The sequence below is a fragment of the Ursus maritimus genome, unplaced genomic scaffold (genome assembly GCF_017311325.1).
Source record: "Ursus maritimus isolate PB19 unplaced genomic scaffold, ASM1731132v1 scaffold_23, whole genome shotgun sequence".
Taxonomy (NCBI): Eukaryota; Metazoa; Chordata; class Mammalia; order Carnivora; family Ursidae; genus Ursus; species Ursus maritimus.
The window spans coordinates 35,505,645-35,527,578 of record NW_024424786.1 but is presented as its reverse complement, the minus strand read 5'-3'; the positions used below and the strand labels follow the sequence as shown (position 1 = coordinate 35,527,578).

The 21,934-nt window shown below is 37.6% G+C and overlaps 1 protein-coding gene across 1 annotated transcript; it reads left to right on the top strand.

The window, feature by feature from the left end:
• Window positions 1-16,345: 16,345 nt before the first annotated feature.
• LOC103666147 (olfactory receptor 5AN1-like) lies at window positions 16,346-17,419 on the top strand. Its single transcript, XM_008694175.2, has one exon. It carries the CDS (start codon window positions 16,460-16,462, stop codon window positions 17,393-17,395), a length of 936 nt encoding a protein of 311 aa, XP_008692397.2. The 5' UTR covers window positions 16,346-16,459; the 3' UTR covers window positions 17,396-17,419.
• The last annotated feature ends 4,515 nt before the right edge of the window (window positions 17,420-21,934 follow it).

The window sequence follows — 21,934 nt, the reverse complement described above, 5'->3', positions numbered from 1 at the left end:
TATGCACATGAATGGACTCTAACAAAATTCCTACTGCCTTTGGATAAAGAAAGGTTAATTTGACACAGATAATATGCCAAATACACTGACAGCTGACTGGATTCCACACATACACAATACCTTTAAGTCCTGGAGGTTCTTACTTTCACCCTACATGAGAAGTGGCCTCATTATTTATTAATAATCTGCAAGTGGGCCTCCTGCGTGAATCAGTCAGTTAAGCATCTGCCTTATGTTCAGGTCATGATCCCGGGGTCATGGAATCAAGCCCCATATTAAGCTCTGTGCTCAGTGGGGAGTCGGCTTCTCCCTCTCACTCTCCTCTGTGTTTTCTGTCTCTCTCAGAAAATAAATATCTTAAATAAATATTAGAGTTACTCAATATTAAATATTGCAGACTAAGAACAAATATGGAGATCTGTAGTGTTTTTTATTTTACGTCATAGAGATTTATGGTTTTGTATGGGATGATCTAATTTCTGGAGTAGATGGTTAGACTCACTCTAAAACTGATATTTTCTGGAAAGCTTTCAAGAGCCAGAGCCAAAACAGTGTGATAGGCAGGATTTTAACTGTGGCCAGTTTTCTCTGTCTCAAGTAGAACATAGAGTTTTGGTCCTCGTAATCTGTTTGAAAAGTGGAACAAGATGTGTATCAACACTAGTTGCTGATATACAGGTTGCTCAGAGTTGAACCAACTGATATAAACATATATCATTCCAATTACATATTATCCCTGGAGATTCACTGGGTTTTTAATGTTTCTTGGGGTGAACAGGGTCTCAATTCTGAGAAGTCACATAATTCTTCCATTTAGTTAAGACTATAAATGAAGAGGTATTTGAAGCCTTGTGAAATTTTTCAGAAGTTTACAGATGGACAGGACTGAGAGAAGGAGAATCATTGAACCTCTGGGAGAGAATGTGAAGGCCTATCCCATGCCACAGAAGTAGTGCAGTATGAATAAAGGGTGTGTGCCCTCATCCCCGCCATGCAGGCATAGGTATGTTCTTGAAGCATTGTTCTTTAAAAATGTGTAAGAATGTATGAGAAGTCTTTCTAAGGAACCATGAGGGCTTCAGTAGGAGAAAGGTCTCTGTGAGGAATGTAACACAGTGTTATTGATTATAGTCATTATGCTATGTATTAGATTGCCAGGTTTCTTCTTCCTTTAGTTGCAAGATTGTACCTTTTCAAAAAAACCTATCTCCAATTCCCTTGGCCCCCAGGCCCTGCTAACCACCATTTTGCTCTCTGTTAGTATAAGTTTGGCTTTCTGATTCTGCCTATTCCTGATCTCATACACTGTCTTTGTCTGGCTTATCACACTTGGCATAATGCTGTCAGGGTGCATCCATAATGTCTCAAATGTCAGAATTTCCTTCACTCTCCCAGTTGAATAATATTCCACTGTATTGTGTATAAATACCATGTCTTCATTATCATCTTTATTATTCTCATATCTTGTCTCTTATGAATAAAGCTGCAATATTCATGGGAGTGCAGATTATCTTTTTGGTACCTGTTTTTATTTGTGTTGAATATATACCAGGAGTGGAGTTGGTGGTTCATATGGTAGTTCTCTAATTTTTTGAAGATCATCGCTACTGTTTTTGATAGTGGTTGAACCAAATTATGTTTCCACCCATAGTGTACAAGTTTACCCTTTATTCCACATCCTCACCACCACTTGTTATCTCTTTCTTGATGATATCCATTTTAACAGGTGTGAATCAATACCTCATTGTGCTTTGGATTCACATTTCCCTGATGATTAGTGATGTTGGGTACCTTTTCATATACCTTTTGGCCTTTTGAGTGTCTTCTAGGACGAATATCTGTTCATTTCCTCTACCCATTTTTTAATCAGATTGTTTTGCTTTTGAATTGTAGGAGTTCTTTATATATATTGGATATTAACCCCTTACATGATACATGCTTGGCAAATATTTTTCAAGCTATGGTTTACAGGTGTTTTCTCTCATTCTGTCAATTGATTTATTTTGTTGATTGTTTCTTTTGCTGAGTGGAAGGTTTTACATTTGATATAGTTCTGCTTGTTGCCCTTGGCTTTTGTTGCTTGTGCTATTGGTGTGAGATACAAAATATCATTTTCAAGACTAAGGCCAAGGAGACTGTTCCCTATTTTTTCTTCTAGGAGATTTATGGTTTCATATCTAACCTTTCTGTCTTTAATCCATTCAGGGTTAATTTTTGTGAGTGGTGGAAGATAGTGGTCCAATTTCATTACTGTGCATAGGGTTATCCAGTTTTTCCAAAACCATTAGTAAAGGGGCTATTCTTTCTCCACCGAGTATGGCTGGTTCCTTAGTTAAATGTTAGTTGATGTATAGATGGGAGTTTATTTATGGAATCTATTGTGTTCTGTTGGTTGCTGTGTCTTTTATGTCAGACCCATAGTGTTTTATTTAGTGTAGCTTTGTAGTATAGTTTGAAATCAGGAGTGTGATGTCTTCCCTGTTGTTCTTTCTCAAGATTGCTTTGGCTTCAATCTGTTAAAGTTTCATGCAAATTTTAGGATTCTTTTTGTTCTGGTGAAAAAATGTCATTGGAATTTTTTTTATTTGAATTCACTTAGCCACGGTAATGTACATCATTAGTTTTTGATATAATGTTCAATGAATCATTAGTTGAGTATATCACCCCGTGCTCATCGTATCACATGTCCTCTTTAGTGCCCGTCACCCAGTTTCCCAGTTTCCCAGTCCCCCCACCCACCTTCCTTTCCACAACACTGAGTTTGTTTCCTGGAGTCAAGAGTCTCATATGGTTTGTCTCCCTCTCTGATTTCTTCTAGTTCTCTTCACCCACCCCAGCCCTATTGTCCCCTGCACTATTCCTTATGTTCCACATATGAGTGAAACCATATGGCAGTTGTGTTTTTCTGATTGATCTATTTCACTTAGCATAATACCTCCAGTACCATTTGTGTCAATATAAATGGTAGATATTCATCCATTCTTTTGGCTGAGTAATATTCCATTGCATATATGAACCACATCTCCTTTACCCATTCATCTGTTGAAAGACATCTTGGATCATTCCACAGTTTGGCTATCGTGAACATTGCTGCTGTGAACATTGGCGTACAAGTGCCCCTTCGGATCACTACATTTGTATTTTGGGGATAAATACCTACTAATGCAATTGCTGGGTCATCGGTAGCTCTATTTTCAATGTCTTGTGGAAACTCCATACTTTTTTCCAGAGTTGCTGTACCAGCTTAGATTCCCACCAGCAGTGTTACCCTTTCTCCACATCCTCCGTAATATTTGTTGTTTTCTGTCTTGTTAAGTTTAGCCATTCTGACTGGTGTGAGGATGAGGTGGTATCTCATTGTGGTTTTGATTTGTATTTCCCGCATGCCAAGTGATGGGAAGCATTTTTGCATGTGTCTGTTGGCCGTTTGTATGCCTTCTTTGGAGAAATGTCTACTCATGTCTTCTGCCCATTTCTTGACTGGATTATTTGTTTATTTTGGTAATGAATTTGAGAAATTCTTTATAGATCTTGGATACCAGCTCTTTATCTGTTTGTCATCTGCAAATATCTTCTCCCATCCCCTGCCGCTTAGTTTTGTTGATGGTTTCCCTAGCTCTGCAGAAGCTTTTGGTTTTTTTGAAGTCCCAATAGTTCATTTTTGCTTTTGTTTCCCTTTCCTTTGGAGACACGTCCAGCAAGAGGTTGCTGCGTCCAAGGTCAAAGACGTTACTTCCTATGTTCTCCTCTAGGAGTTTGTTGGATTCCTAACTCACATGAGGTCTTTCATCTATCCATCCATTTCATCCAAAGTTTATCTTTGTGTATGGTGTAAACGAATGGTCCAGTTTCATTCTTCTACATGTGGCTGTCCAATTTTCCCAGCACCATTTATTGAAGAGACATTTTTCCATAGGATATTCTTTCCTGCTTTGTCGAAGATTAGTTGGCAATAGAATTGAGAGTCCAATTCTGGGTTCCTTATTCCATTCCATTGATCCACGTGTCTGCTTTTGTACCAGTACCATACTGTCTTGATGATTACAGCTTTGTAATGTGGCTTGAAGTCTGGCTTCATCATGCCACCAGCTTTGGTTTTCTTTTTCAACGTTCATCTGGATATTTGAGTTCTTCTCTGGTTCCATATAAATTTTAGGATTATTTGTTCCAGCTCTGTGAAAAATGTTGTTGGTATTTTGATAGAGATTTCACTGAATGTGTAGTTTGCTCTGGGTAACATGGACATTTCAACAATATTTATTGTTCTGATCCATGAGCATGGAATGTATTTCCATTTCTTTGTGTCTCCTCAGTTTCTTTCACAAGTGTTCTGTAGTTTTTGGACTATAGATCCTTTATTGCTTAGCTTACACCCAAAGGAGCTGGAGGAAGAACAGCATTAAAGCTTAAACCAAGCAGGAGAAGAGAAATTCTAAAGATTAGAGCAGAAATCATTGAAATAGAAATCAGAAGAACAATAGAACAGATCAATGAAATTACAGGCTGGTTCTTTGAAAGAATTAATAAGATCCATAAACCCCTAGCCAGACTTATCAAAGAGAGAAGAGAAAGGACCCAAATTAATAAAATCATGAATGAAAGAGGAGAGATCACAACCAACACCGAGGAAATATAGAGAATTTTTAGAACTTATTGTGAGCACGTGTATGCCAATAAAGTAGGTTATCTGGAAGAAATGAATGCATACTGGAATCTTATAAACTACCAAAACTAAAACAGGAAGAAATAGAAATTCTGAAGAGATGCAGGAAATTGAAGCAATAATCAAAAATGTCTCAGCAGTAGAAATCCAGGGCCAGGTGGCTTACCAGGAGAATCCTACCAAACATTTAAAAAGGAACCTAATACCTATTCTTCTGAAGTTGTTTCATGAAGTAGAAAAGGAAGGTAAACTTCCAAACTCATTCTCTGAGGCCAGCATTACCTTGATCCCAAAACCAGACAAAGAACCCGTCAAAAAGGGGAATACCGACCAATATCCCTGATGAATATGGATGCCATAATTCTCACCAAGATACTAGTTGATAGGATCCAACAGTACATTAAAAAATTATTCACCAGGAGCACATGAGTTTTATGCCTGGGCTACAAGCGTGGCTCAACATCTGCAAATCAATCAACGTTGTACATCACATTAAGAAAAGAAAGGACAAGAACCACATCATCTTCTCAATTGGTGCAGAAAAACATTTGACAAAATACAGCATTCTTTCTTGATTAAAACTCTTTTATGATATTGAGGTCAATATCATAAAACCCATCTATGAAAAGCTCACAGTGAATATCATTCTCAAAGGGGGAAAACTGAGAGCATTCCCCTTAAGGTCAGGAACAGGACAGGGATGCCCATGCTCAGCACTGTTGTTCAACAGAGTACTAGAAGTCCTGACCTCAGCATTCGGAGAACAAAAAGAAATAAGAGGCATTCAAACTGGCAAGGAACAAGGCAAACTCTCACTCTTCAAAGATGACATGATGCTCCGTGTGGAAAACCTGAAAGACTCCAAAATTCTAGAACTGAAGCAGGAACTCAGCAACATGGCAGGATATAAAATCAATGCACAGAAAGCAGTTGCATTTCTATACACCAACAATGAGATAGAAGAAAGAGAAATCAAGGAATCGATGCCATTTACAATTGGGCCAAAAGCCATAAGATACCTAGGAATAAACCTAAGAAGACAGACATTTCCTTAGACTCACCAAGAAAAAAGAGAAGAATGAGGTAAATAAAATTAGAAATGAAAGAAAAGATGTTGGATACCACAGAAATACAACAGATTTTAAGAGACTATGAATAATTAGAAGCAAAAACTTGGACAATCTAGAAGAATTGGACAAATTCCTGTAAACGTACAGACTACCAAGACTGAACCATGAAGAAATAGAAGATATGAATAGACCAATTACTAGTAAGGTGATTGAATCAGTAATCGAAAACCTCCCAAAACAGAAGTTGAGAACCAGAGGGCTTCTCTGGTGAATGTTACCAAATATTTAAAAGGAATTAATTCCAATTATTCTCAGACTTTTCCAAAAGGTAGAAAAGGAAGGAATACTTTTAAACTCATTTTACGTGGGGCGCATTACCCTAATACCGAAACAGACAAGGACACCAAATGAGTAGTAAAATACAGCCCATTGTGCCTGATGAACATAGATGCAAAAATCTTCAAGAAAATAATGTACAGTGAATTCAAGAATACATTAACTGGATCATATACCGTGACACTTGTAAGGCTCAGTTGGTTAAGCATCTGCCTTTGGCTCAGGTCATGGTCTCAGGGTCCTGGGATCGAGTCTCACATAGAGCTCTTTGTTCAGGGGAGAGTCTGCTTCCTCCTCTGCCTGCTGCACACTTGCTTGTGCATGCGCTCTCTCTCTGACAAATACATAAATAAAATCTTTATTTAAAAAATTATCATATACCCTAATCAAGGGGGATTTATTTCAATTATGCAAGGATGGATCAACATCAACAAACCAATCTGTGTGATATAACACATTAACAAAATGAAGGGTAAACATATGTTCATTCCAATAGATGCAGAAAAAGCATTTGACAAAATTCAACATCCAGACATGATAAACAACTGTCAACAAATTTGGCGTAGACCATCTCCACATAATACGGCCATATAAAACAACTCACTAATAACATTATGCTCAATGGTAGACAGCTGAATGCTTTCCTTCTAAAATCAGGAACAGGAAAAGCATGCCTCCTCTCACCACTTTTATTATACGTAGCACTGGAAGTACTAGTCAGCGTGATTAGAGAAGAAAAATAAAATGCATTCAAGTAGGAAAAGATGATGTAAAATTTTTGGTCTTTGTAGAATCATGTATTCTACAGTCTAAAAACTGTTAGAACTAATATCAAATTTAATAAAGTTACAGGACAAAAATCAATCAATCAATCAATAAAATAAAAGCCTGTGTAATTGCTATACACTAATAATGAGCTAGCAGGAGGAGAAATTAAGAAAGAATTCTCATTTACAATTGTATCAAATATTATAAAATATTTAGGAATGAATTTACTAAAGAAGTGAAAGTCCAGTAAACACAATGATAAAAGAAATTGAAGAACACAAATAAATGGAAAGATACATAATGCTCATGGATTGGAAGAATTAGATTTGTTAAAATGTCTATACTTTCCAAAGCAACCTACAGATTAAATACAATTCCTATCAAAATTCCAATAGCATTCTTCACAGAACCTGAATTAACAATTTTAAAACTTATATGGAACCACAAGATAATGTGAATAGCCCAAAGCAACCTTGAGATGGAAGAACAGAGCTGGAGGCATTATACTCCCTGACTTAAATGACACTAACAAGCTATAGCAATCAAAAGAGTATGATATTGGCACAAAAACAGATACACATATCGATGGAATTGAGAGCCCAGGAGAACATTCACACAGTAATGGATAATTAGTTTACAACAAAGGAGCCAAAAGCATACAATAGAACAATAAAGCAGTCTCGTCAATAAATGGTGCTGGTAAAACTGGACAACCTCATGGAAAAAAATGAAACTAGACCATTATCTAATACCATACACAAAAAGTAAGTCAAAATGGGAATTAAGGGGGACATAATATTGCATGGAGCAATGGGTGTTATATGCAAACAATGAATCATGGAACACTAATCAAAAACTAATGATGTACTGTATGGTGACTAACATAACATAATAAAAATTTTTAAAAATGGATTAGAGACTTGAATGTAAGACCTGAAACCGTAAATTTCCTAAAAGGAAACATAGGCAGCAAGCTCCTTGACATCAGAGTTAGCTGATGTGTTTGTGGATCTGATGCCAAAGGCAAGGGAAACAAAAGCAAAAACAAACAAATGAGACTACATCAAAGAAAAAGCTTGTGAAGGAAAAACAGTGAAGGAAACCATCATTGAAATGAAAAGGCAACTCACTGAATGGCAGAAAGTATTTGCAAATGATATATCTGACAAGAGGTTAATATCCAAAATATATAAAGAACTGATACACACAACAGCAAAAAAGCCAAACAATCCAATTTAAAAACTGGGCAGAAGACCTGAACAGACATAATTCCAAAGAAGACCTATGGCCAACAGACATAGGAAAAGATGCTCAACATCCCTGTTCATCAGGGAAATGCAAATCAAAAGCACAATGAGATAGCACTTACACCAGTCAGAATGGCTAGTACCAACAAGACAAGAAATAACAAGCGTTAGGGGCGCCTGGGTGGCACAGCAGTTAAGCGTCTGCCTTCGGCTCAGGGCGTGATCCCGGCGTTATGGGATCGAGGCCCACATCAGGCTCCTCTGCTATGAGCCTGCTTCTTCCTCTCCCACTCCCCCTGCTTGTGTTCCCTCTCTCGCTGGCTGTCTCTATCTCTGTCAAATAAATAAATAAAATCTTTAAAAAAAAAAAAGAAAGAAATAACAAGCGTTGGAGAGGATGTGGAGAAAAGGGAACCCTTGTGCAGTGTTAGTGGGAATGTAAGTTTGTTCATCCACTTTGGAAAACAGTATGGAGGTTCCTCAGAAAACTAAGAGTAGATCTACCATATAATCCAGCTATTCTACTTCTGGATATTTATCCAAAGAAATCAGAAACACGAATTCAGAAAGATATATGCACTCTTATGTTAATCGCAGCATTCTTTACCATAGCCGACTTCGGGGAACAACCTTAGTGTCCATCAGTGGATGAGTGGGTAGAAAGGATGTGAGGGCACGTGGGTGGCTCAGTTGGTTGGGTGTCTGACTCTTGATTTTGTCTCAAGTCATGATCTCAGGGTCGTGGGATCAAGCACTGCATTGGGCTCCATGCTCAGTGTGGAGCCTGCTTGGGATTCTCTCTCTCCTTCTCCCTCTGCCCTTCCCTGCTCATGAGCAATCTCTCTGTCTCAAATAAATAAATAAAATCTTTAATAAAAAAATATATGAAAAATGGAATACTACCGGCCATAAAGAAGAATGAAAGTTTGCCATTTGTGACAATATGGATGGACCTTGAAGATATTATGCTATGTGAAATAAGACAGATGGAGAGACACAAATATATGATTTCCCTCATATATATTTCATCTAAAGACACAAGATAAAAAAACGTAATAAAACAAAAACAAACTCACAGGTACAGAGAACAACTGATGGTTACCAGAGAGTAAGGAGAGTGGGGAGTGTTAAAATGGTGAAGGGGAACAAACTGAGGGCTTCAGAGGGGAGGGGCGTGGGGGAATGGGATAGACTGGTGATGGGCAGTAAGGAGGGCACATATTGCATGGTGCACTGGGTTTTATACGCAACTAATGAATCATCGAACCTTGCATCAGAAACCAGGGATGTACTGTGGGGTGACTAACATAATGTAATAAAAACACATTAAAAACAAATAAATAAAAATAAAAAACATTCTTTAAAAAGAAAAAGAAAAAAATTGTGAAGGGGGTCAATTTAATGGTGATGCCTGGTGACTAGACTTTTGCTGGTGATAACGTTGTACTGTATATAGATGTTGCTTATACTGTACACCTAAAAGTTATGTAATGTCATTAGTTTCTTGGCATAGGCAGGCCTGGATCATGGTGCTTGGTATGTTTCCAGAGAATGTGTAAGACCTCAGATAGTTAGCTTCACAAGATATGATGGCTGTCAGGGTGTGTTTAGGGTGCAGGAAGTGAGTCCCTGATCTGAGCTTCCTAGGGATTCCAGGACCTTAAGTTGATCAGGAGCAGAAGAGCTAGGAGACTTGGACTTCCGTGAAGACACAGAGTCCAACTAAGAGATTTTCAAGAAAAATTTAGAACGATTTTTTTCCATTCAAGATGTTATGCACTAATTTCATATATATTACATTATTATTTATGCAGAACATTATACTTCACATAGTTACATCATTTAGATTGGATTTATTTTTCTGTTACCTTATGAAGATGGCAGGTGAGAAACTATATTGCAGATACTACAGATAGAACCTTTGGGCACATAGACGTCGGCCATAGTCTTCCCACTGTAGCAACAACTCATTTGAATATCACAAAGTGTGATTTGTGGAACATACATGGTTCTTTGTGACCAATACATGACGTCTATTTTGTGGCCATGGTGCCCACATTCTAATACTTTTGGTGTTATACCTTTGAACTATCTTAAGAACCTGCTTAGTTTAAGGATTAAGTTATTACAGATCTTATCAAAGGGAATATGTAAGTACTAACCTATCAGCAAGAGCTAAATAATTCATTGCACACCCACGCCTTTCTCCCTAGAAGTGAGAATAGTTGAAGTAGATCATGTCAAGAATGGGACCTTATCTAAAACATCTCTTTATCCCTAGTCACTGGTAGGGTAGATGACTTTCATTTTCAAAAAACTAGAAACAAACAAAAAAAAACCCTTGAAAGAAAGAAGGAAAAAATGCACGATGAGCACTGAGTATTGTATAGAACTGTTGAATCACTATATTGTATGCCTGTAATTAATATAACACTATATGTTAACTATACTGGAATTAAAACAGAAAACCTCAAAAAAAAGACCAGGGGTATGGAGAGTAAGCAGAAAAGGTAATAAAATTTGAGTTTTTGTTTGAGAGAGTCAAGATGCAATCAAGAATTTCTGAAGTAAAGATTTGAAAAACATATGGAAGTGAGAAAAATATTAAAGATATGCTTCAATGATAAAAAAAAATATTTGTGGTAATGATGTTAAGTAGATATTTTTAGTGAGGAATTAGTAATGCAGCATAACTTTGGAAATAACTCCAAATCAAAACATAGAAATTACAATGAGTATTAATAGAAGGCAGGCTTGTAATGCATTCCCGGTAAGTGCTTTATAAGTATTATCCAATTTGCTTCTCTCTATGAAGACCTACTCTATGAAGTAGCTACTACTCTCAGCCCCCTTTTATGGTCCTCCTCAGGTGATGATCCTGAGGCTGGGAGAGGTGAATTTGCTCATGGTCACACAGTCATCAAGTGGAAGGGTCAGAATTCTACCCAGATTGGTTGATACCAATGCCCCAGGTTGTAACCATGATAAGTCATGGCTCTGTCATGAATTAGTTTTACTGATTTCCTTACTGCCTCAATTTCCTTGCTTACGCATAGGAAATAATTCCATGTCTGCCTCACAGGCTGCTGTGATGTTTGGATCTGGTCAGATATTTGAGAAAATGTACGGATGTATATATCTAAAATAAAAGTGCTTTGTGTACAGGGAAATGTTCAGATATCTAATTTATTTCAACTGAGGTATTTTACCAGCTAGTATGTTACCAGTGTCATCTTGAGCAAACCTTTTAGCTCCTCCGGCTTTAGGTTCCTCACCTGGTAATTGAAGGTATTGGACTGGAATGTTCCTACGTTCTTTCCAGGTCTAATTACTCTTCAGATTCTAACAGAAAAGCTATAATCATATGGACATGATTGGACTATGGGGGAAGTGGGGAATGGAGCCAGAAGGGACATGGCAAAATGGGACATGAATTTAGCAGGGACAAAAACTCCATGACAACCATGACTCCAGAGAACAAGTACCCAGAGGGTTTTCTCCCTCTAATTGTCTTTTCTCCTATTATCACTGCCCTTAACAATAGCACAGTTAAGATGATCTCCAGTTGTGGGTATCTCTCTTAATCTGAGTGGACAGCCTATTTCATTGCCAAAGGCTCCCATCTTGGAGAGCAATAGAACCCACCTGGAAAATTCCTTTGGAAAAGAAATAAGCAGTTTCAGCCTTTGGTAAAGGTTTCTCTTCTTGGGAATCTGGGTCAAGGTGAGAGGGCAAGACTTGGTAAGAACAGTGGATTCTGTGCTATCTTAATAGCCATTTGATACTTCCATTAGGACCTGTGTGGAGCAAGGTTTATGGTCCTCAGTCTCTGGCATTCTTCACCTCTTCCTCACTCCCACACCCTCCACTGTGGGCTCTTTCTTGGGTTCTCTGTCTCCTTACCTAACTTCTCGGACCCTCATTGAAAAGATTAATGTCTTATCTAAAATTTCAGGGATGATTCTGCTATGAGGGATGAATGTTGGGTTCCAGTTCTGCAATTTCTTAAGGCTGTGACCTTCAGCTCTGTTACCTCTTGGTGGTTTTTTTTTTTTTACGTGTAAAATGGCAGGTAATGGGATTATTTAAAATCCATTGAGGCGAAAAAAAAATCTAATGAGGCGATGTTTATTAAAGCTAACAAATTTTAGAAGTCAATAATTGAGCACTGAATTAAAACCAGCAATTTACTGACTTTCAGAGGAATTTCCCAAGATCCCATATTCTTGTCTAGATTTTCCAACTTCATCCTAAGGACTCTTTGAATTTTCTTTTGTTTAAGGCGTCTGTTATAATAATATTAATTAATTGGATTATCATGTTATTATATAGCTTTGATAATTTTTGAGTAACAAAATGCAAGCAGGTCACTAAATAATGATATAACAAGTACTCATGTACAATTCCATTGGCCTTTTCAAAAGGGTCTCTGTGGTCATCTTTGGAGTCCCTGCAGGTCTGGAGGCACGGGTGTGGGTAACACAGATATCAGAGATGCCTCACTTCAAGGCATTGTTGGTCTGTCTCTTTAAGCTTTTTTTTTTTACTTACATTGTTTTTCTTCATTGCAACATCTTGGCTTTCCTTACCTGATTTTGTACTCTGCACAACCTTATGAATTGACCATGTCCTCCTTAGTCAGAATTGGAAAGGTTTTGATTAGGTAGATGCACATAGTAAAATCTCCAATTAATATTTGCATCAGTCACCTTTTCTTTAAATTTTCTTGGGAAACGGTGGACACATGCAAAAACTTAACCAAAAAGTAAATTTCCCCCCTTTTTCTATACCTTATCAAAGTTTAACAAGATTAATTTCATCAAACAATCCAGAATTCATTATCTTTTTTGGAATGATAAGCCACATAAAATACCTTTACCTCTGGCTGCCTTTGACACCAGAATGTAGTAAGAAAGTGAAGAGCCTTACTGCAAGTGATTGATCAGAAGATTGACTTCTTTTCACTGAACTCATCAACTATGTCAGTGCATTGGGTGATGTTGTGCGTGAGAGTTTATATTTTCAAAATATTTTCATTGACTCCAACTCATCTTGGATAAAATTGTGGAGAAATCATATTGGCAACACTTTAGGAGATAACAGAAAGACTTCCAATGTCATAAAACCATGACGGAAATGATTTAAGATAATTTTAGTTTTGCATCCAAAAGGGGTGAAAGAACCATTGCTCAATATGTAGTTATTCAGTAACACAAATATTAGTATACAAGGTGCTTATCGTTAAATAGTGAGGCATCTCCAGTAGAGCACGTACTGTGTAGAGCCTCGTCAGCTCAGAGTACCTGGTGGTGGTGGCACATAAAAAGGGACATGAGGAGTTTACAGTCCAGCTGACTGGGAGGTAATGGAGTAATCCGAGATAGAAATAAGTACAGTCATTGCCTAACGATATTCTTGACTCTAGGCTTAGAGACCTTAGAAAATAATTGATCTAAAATCTCCTTCAGTATTAGTTTCCTTTTTCTTTCACAGAGAGGAACGATAATGGGGATGATAATTGCTAACATTTATTGAGCCCTTACTGTTTTAAGCCCTTTATGTCAACCAATCCTTGCAGCAACCCTCTGAGGTGATAAGTACTCTTAGTGCCGTTTATAGATGAGGCAACTGAGGCACAGAGAGGTTAATAACTTGCTAAGGATGACCCTACCAGTAGGTCAAAGCCAGGAAATTCTGAAAGTCTATTCTCTCAGTAATGCTGTCTGCCCTTCAGTTCCCCTTCCCCTCTCCCTTTCTGTCTTACTCTGTGCTTACTTTTAAGGATTTATATATCTTAATAAGTTTTCTTCCTATATATAGAGCAGTTGTCGAAAATTGATCAAATACAGAGAAGCTAAAGAAGGAAATCAAAATCACTATTCTCAGTCTTACTTTGGCATTTTTAATTGTTTCTGTGTTTCTATGTGTGTGTGAGGAGAGAAAGAGAGAGACACTGAGATATTATATACGCATGAAGCTAATTCTTACAGAAGGTGGAGAGAACCATTTTGTACCCTCATAGGTACTAAATACTGAGTGCCTCATCATCTGATCAGTGTACCTTTTTATATTGTGAGGGCATGCTACCATTCTCTTTTTGCTTTGTGACTCTTTTCCCTTATCAATTGTATTTCAGAAGTATTTACTTAAGATGGGTTTTTCTCTCATAACCAAGTTTAAAATTGTTACATTTTTCTCTTCTAGTTACTGTTTTGGTGTTATATTTCAGACATTTTTTCCACATACCAAGATTACATACATGCATAACAAGAATTTATCCTTTGTGTATCAATTTAAAATACTAATTTTATCATATTTAAATTCTTACCGATATTTAAATTTTTCTAAAATGTCTGAGCGTCTTTTGACACGTGTCTGTTTTTTATAAGATAGTGAATTGTCAGTGTTTATAATACTTTTAATACTTGAAAGTTCATGTCTTTTTAATTATTAATAAGTCAAGCAGAGAAAGACAATTATCATATGGTTTCACTCATCTAAGGAACATAAGAAGTAGGAAGATCGGTAAGAGAAGAAAGGGGTAAAGAAAGGGGGTAATCAGAAGGGGGAATGAAGCATGAGAGACTATGGACTCTGAGAAACAAACTGAAGTCTTCAGAGGGGAGGGGGTGGGGGAATGGGATAGGCTGGTGATGGGTAGTAAGGAGGGCAGGTATTGCATGGTGCACTGGGTGTTATAGGCAACTAATGAATCATGGAACTTTACATCAAAAACCAGGGATGTACTGACTGTATGGTTACTAAAATAATAAAATAAAAAAATATTATTATAAAATAATAGGGAATTGTCAGTGTTTATAATACTTTTTAATACTTGAAAGTTCATGTCTTTTTAATTATTCATATTTTTTCAAAAATTTCTTAGCTGTTCTCACTGATTTACTCTTTCATGTCAAGGAAGTACAGTTGGTTATGGAGCATAGGCCATAGTTGCAATCCATTACGAATCTGTTAGTGAGCTCTAACATGATGACTGTATCAATAAAACATATGAAATATACTATGTGGTACCTGGTAATTGAAGTTATTTACTTTTCCTCGCATCAAGGTCCATCATAGTTTGTTGCTGGTTGTCAGTTGACCAAGTGTACCCAAACTCAAGCAGACTAAATAGAAAATTGTTTCTGTGCTTTGTATCTTCGTGGCCCCAGGTGGTTTGATTTGCTTCTACATGAGGTCTGAATCTACATCTGCCCAGAGGTAATGATTCCTCACTGTCTACAAGGTCAGTGGTGCCTCAGGAAATCCCTCAAATTAACCCATAGAACTACAGCACTGTTGACGCTGCTAACCATGGGTACAGCTGTCATTCATGGTTATCAGTAAGCAATCCATGATGGTAACAGCCAACAGCTATTGAACAATTACTGTGTACAGGATTGTGTGCTGAGCATCCCCATGAATTTTCATGTAACTATCCTAGTAATCTGAGAGTTCGGGGGCTCTTAATGTTCTCACGTTATTTTGTGTAAATCAATCTTAGTGTGTAAGCTACTGGAACAAGTTCATAAAGCGAGAGGGAATCAGACAAAAGTCCAAAGTCTGAACTTTAAGCACAGTACCATGCTGTTTGTCAAGTAGTAAAATACCCTAAAATTGAAAAACGGTTGAGGTCAATGGTGAGCTCTACTACCTTCCCTTTGGCATACTTAGTACGAAGACTTCACTAAGAAGACTTGTTCCACAACTTTACTGGGCGCATATACTGTGCCTCAAGAAAATATTATCAGAGTCATCAGTTATGATATAGTTTTCCAGACCACTTAGAAAATGATATATTAACTGCATTCATATAAGAGATTGTGAAATTATTACAAATTCGGTAAATAACTTTTCTTTAGGATAAGGAGGAAATTTTAAAACATTATCTAGATGACCATCTGGGACTGAAAAGCTATCTCATTTTTAATCTAGAGTGATTTCACGTATTTTTTTGTAAAGCAGTGGTTATATATGAATTATCAGAGGTTTTAAAAAAACTTTTAATTAATGATGTCTGTAATAATCACAGCATTTCTGTTATTTTAGTTCTCAGTCAAATTCAAAAATAACTCTTTAATTTTCATACGACGTCATGAAATAATTGAGAATCCGAAGCACTTTTTTTCTTTTTTAATTTCAATTTAATTAGGCAACAGATAGGACATCTTTAGTTTGAAGCACTTTTAACAACACACGTCTTGACAATTTCAGATGAAAAGCTGGGTGTTTTCATTAGGACAGTGAAGGATTGCTTCTTTCCCTGTACTCATTGGAGGAAAAAATGACACATACGAGAATTTTAATGCTGTCATTTCACCTGATTCAGCGGCGCATTCTCTACTCTCTTTTCTGATTTCAGAAGCAGCAAGCCAATGATTGGGGGAGGAAATATTACAGAGGTCACTTATTTCATCCTTTTGGGATTCTCTGATTTTCCCAGAATCCTAGCAGTGCTCTTTGTTGTATTCCTGCTGATCTACATTGTGACTCTGACTTGGAACCTGTGCCTCATCATCTTAATAAGGATGGACTCTCACCTCCACACACCCATGTACTTCTTCCTCAGTAATCTGGCCTTCATAGATATCTGCTATGTGACCTCGATAGCTCCCAAGATGCTCTCCACCTTTTTCCAAGAGCAGCAGACTATCACCTTTGTGGGTTGTGCTGTTCAGTTCCTTGTCTTTTCAACCATGGGATTGAGTGAGTCTTGTCTCATGACAGCCATGGCTTATGACCGATATACTGCCATTTGTAATCCACTTCTCTATTCAGCAATCATGTCACCCACCCTCTGTATTCGGATGGTGCTGGGATCCTATTTGGCTGGATTCTCTGCTTCTATATCTCCATTGTGTACCGTGTTTCAGCTCCACTTTTGTGGGCCTAATGTCATCAAGCACTTCTTCTGTGACATTCCCCAACTGTTAAATCTGTCCTGCACTGACACTTTCTTTGTACAACTGTTGCTTGGTGTATTAACAGTGTTTTTTGGGATAATAAATGCCCTCATTATCATGATATCCTATGGCTATATTGTCATGTCCATCATGAAGATCACTTCAGCTAAAGGCAGGTCCAAGGCTTTCAACACCTGTGCTTCTCATGTGCTAGCGGTCTCCCTCTTCTATACCTCAAGTATCTCTGTTTATTTGAGTTCCAGCTCTGGTGGTTCCTCCAGCTTTGACAGATTTGCATCAGTGTTCTACACTGTGGTTATTCCCATGTTGAATCCGTTGATTTACAGTCTGAGGAACAAGGAAATCAAAGATGCCGTGAGGAGGTTACAAAAGCGATGTTCTTGCTGAGGTCCTGTCCAGATTTGTCCTATTAGAAACCTTAACCCTCAGTAATGTGCACATGAATGGACTCTGACAAATTCATACTGCCTTTGGAAAAAGAAAGCTTAAATTGACACAGATAATATGCCAAATGGACTGACAGCTGTCTTGATTCAACACAAACACAATACCTTTATGTCCTGTAGGTTCATCCTTTCACCCTACTGGAGGGGCCTCATTATTTATTAACAATCTGTAAGTGGGGTCTGGGGTGCTCAGTCAGTTAAATGTCTCCTTTATGCTCAGGTCATGATCCCAGGGTCATGGGATTGAGACCCACATTGGGCTCTGTGCTCAGTGGGGAGTCTGCTTCTCCCTTTTACTCTGCCCCTGTTCTTGCTTTGCTCTTTCTCAAATAAATAAAATCTTTAAAATGATCTGCAGGTATTTGTAAAATGTTAAGGTTTAGAAACTTGTTACTTCTTTTTGCCTCAAAGATTGAGTCCTGTTCAATCTCCGACCTCTGAATATAAAGGAGTGATACCGGACACAGGCCCCCGGGAGTGTAGAGACCTTGTCTCCTAAATATTTTGATGCAGCGTCATCCAGACATGAGAGTGTTCGATGTTCTGTATTTCTGACCATAATGGGAATAAATAGAGGTGATGTGCCTTTGAATAGAAACAAAGCTATACAATTGTCCTAGTTGTGTCTCCTGGAAGAGCAGTCTCAGATGGCTAATGTTTGTCTAAGGCCTCTTTTGAGACTAGTCATCTAATAAATTTGGTCACATGTCAGTCTGCGGCAACTGTAATCTAAGGAAGCAGGAGTTAATTTATAAAGAGAAGTGGAATGAAGAATGTCATCCCTTCAGTATCATTTACTTATGAGTCTGATGACTTTGTTTCTTGCTTTAGTGTTCAGTGGGGATTTCTTTTTTTTTTTTTAATTATTTTTGTTATGTTAGTCAACATACAGTACATCCCTAGTTTTTGATGTAAAGTTCCATGATTCATTACTTGCGTGTAACACCCAGTGCACCATGCAATACGTGCCCTTCTTAATATCCATCACCAGCCTATCCCGATCCCCCACCCCCCTCCCCTCTAAAGCCCTCAGTTTGTTTCCTAGAGTCCATAGTCTCTCATGGTTCATTCCCCCTTCTCTTTACCCCCCGCTTTCTTCTTCCCTTTCTTCTCCTACAAATCTTCCTACTTCTTATGTTCCATAAATGAGTGAAACCATATGATACTTGTCTTTCTCGGCTTGACTTATTTCACTTAGTATTATCAGTGGGGATTTCTGATGGAAGATGACATTCAAAATCCGTATCACAGCCAGTAGCTATTTCTGATACTCTGGGATTCAAACCTCTCTCTCTCTCTCATTAAGTCAAGAAAATTTACCCTGGCTGACATAGCTAGTGCTTCATACTATCAAATCATTTCTAGTATTTCAAGCATCTATTCATGTTTGGTGTGAGTAGGCTTGTGTGTAAATTCATTGCAATAATAGAGTGACTGAATATTGAATATTGCAGACTAAGAACAAATATGGAGAGCTGGTATACTTTTTTATTGTCTGTGTTCAACATTTTATATTATACAGATTTATGGTTTTGTACGGGGTGATCTAATTTATGGAGTAGATGATTAGACTTACTCTAATGCTGATACTTTCTAGGAAGCCTCCAGAGCCAGAGAGGAAATAAATAGTGCGATAGGCAGGGTTTTTAACTGTGGCCAGTTTTCTCTGTCTAAAGTAGAATGATTAAAATGTTTAGTCCTCGTGATCTGTTTCAAAAGTGGAACAAGATGTGTATCAACACTGGCTGCTGATATACGGATTGCTCAGACTTGAACCAACTGATATAAAACAGATGTTACAATTACATATTATCTCTGGAGAGTCACTGGGTTTTTAATGTTTTTTTGGGGGGGGGTCTCAATTCTGATAAGTCACATAATTCTTCCATTTAGTTAAAGACTATAAATGAAGAGGTATTTGAAGCCTTGCCAAAATTTTCACAAGTTTACAGATGGACAGGACTGAGAGGAGAATCATTGAACCTCTGGGAGAGAATGTGAAGGCCTATCCCATGCCACAGAAGTAGTGCAGTATGAATAAAGGGTGTGTGCCCTCATCCCCACCATGGAGGCATAGGTATGTTCTTTGAAACATTGTTCTTTAAAAATGTGTAAGAATGTCTGAGAAGTCTTTCTAAGAAACGATGAGGGCTTCAGTAGTAGAAAAGCCTCTGTAAGGAATGTAACACAGTGTTACTGATTATAGTCATTATGCTATGCATTAGATTGCCAGGTTTCTTTATCCTTCAGTTGCAAGATTGTAGCTTTTCAAAAAACCTATCTCCAATTCCCTTGCCCCCCAGGCCCTGCTAACCACCATTGTGCTCTCTGTTACTATGAGTTTGACTTTTTGATTCTGCCTATTCGTGATCTCATACAGTATTTGTCTTTCTCTGTCTGGCTTATCTCACTTGGCATAATGCCGTCAGGGTGCATCCATAATGTCCCAAATGTTAGGATTTCCTTCACTCTCCCAGTTGATAATATTCCACTGTATTGTGTATAAATACCATGTCTTCTTTATCATCTTTATCATTCCCATATCTTGTCTGTTATGAATAATGCTGCAATAAACATGGGAGTGCAGATTATCTTTTTGGCATCTGTTTTTATTTGTGTTGAATGTATACCCAGAAGTGGGGTTGGTGGATTGTATGGTACTTCTCTACGTTTTTGGTAAAATCCGTAGTGTTTTTGATAGTGGCTGAACCAAATTAAGTTTCCACCCAGAGTGTACAAGTATACCCTTTATTCCACATCCTCACCACCACTTGTTATCTCTTTCTTGATGATAGTCATTCTAACAGGTGTGAGTTGATATCTCATTTTGCATTTGATTTGCATATCCCTGATGATTAGTGATGTTGGGTACCTTTTCATGTACCTGTTGGCCATTTGAGTGTCTTCTAAGAGAAATACCTATTCATTTCCTCCACCCATTTTTGTTTTATTTTATTTTATTATTTTTTAATTACTATGTTACTTTAGTCACCATACCGTACATCATTAGATTTGTTGTAGTCTTCCGTGACTTATTGTTTCCTCAACCCATTTTTAAATCAGATTTTTTTTTTGAGTTGTAGGAGTTCTTTATATATATTGGATATTAACCCCTTACATGGTACTTGGTTGGCAAATATTTTTCAAGCTATGTTTATAGGTATTTTCTCCATTCTCTCAGTTGATTTATTTTGTTGATTGTTTCTTTTGCTGCGTGGAAGCTTTTATATTTGATATAGTTTCACTTGTTGCTTTTTGCTTTTGTTGCTTGTGCTTTTGGTGTGAGGTACAAAATATCTTTTTCAAGACCAAGGACTTGTTCCCAGTCTTTTCTTCTAGGGTTTTATGGTTTCAGATCTAATGTTCCTGTCTTTAATCCATTCAGGATTGATTTTTGTGAGTGGTGAAAGATAGTGGTCCAATTTCATTATTATGCATATGGTTATCCAGTTTTTCCAAAACCATTTGTTAAAGAGAGTATTCTTTCCCCACTGAGTATTGTTGGTTGCCTTGGTAAATATTAGTTGACATGTAGGTGGGAGTTTATTTCTGAGCTCTATTGTGTTCTGTTGGTCTATGTATCTTTTTATGTCAGACCCATACTGTTTTGTTTAGTATAGCTTTGCAGTATAATTTGAGATCGGGAGTGTGATGTCTTCACTTTTGTTCTTTCTCAAGATTGCTTTGGCTTAGATCTTTTGAAGTTTCATGCAAATTTTAGGATTTTTTTTCTATTCTGGTGAAAAATGTCATGGGAATTTTTAAAATTTGAATTCAGTTAGCCAAGGTATAGTACATCATTAGTTTTTGATATAATGTTCAATGAATCATTAGTTGAGTATATCACCCAATGCTCATCATATCACGTGTCCTCCTTAATGCCCATCACCCAGTTACCCCATCCCCCCCCCACCTCCCTTTCCTCGGCACTTAGTTTGTTTCCCTGAGTCAAGAGTTTCATATGGTTTTTCTCCCTCTCTGATTTCTTCCCATTCACCCTCGCACTCCTTTGTCCTCTGTACTATTCCTTATGTTCCACATATGAGTGAAACCATATGTTTGTGTTTCTCTGATTGACTTATTTCACTTAGCATATAATACCCTCCAGTTCCATCCATGTTGATGTAAATGATAGGTATTTATCCTTTCTGATGCCTGAGTAATATTCCATTGTATATATGAACCACATCTTCTTTATCCATTCATCCGTGGAAGGACATCTTGGCTCCTTCCACAGTTTGGCTGTTGTGGACATTGCTGTTATGAAGATTGGAGTGCCTGTGCTCCTTCTTTTCACTACATCTTTCAGGTAAATACCCAGTAGTGCAATTGTTGGGTCATAGGGTAGCTCTATTTTTAATGTCCTGAGGAACCTCCATACTGTTTTCCAGAGTGGCTGTACCAGCTTGCATTCCCACCAACAGTGTAAGAGGTTTCTCCTTTCTCCACATCCTCGGCAACATTGCAATTTTGATAGAGA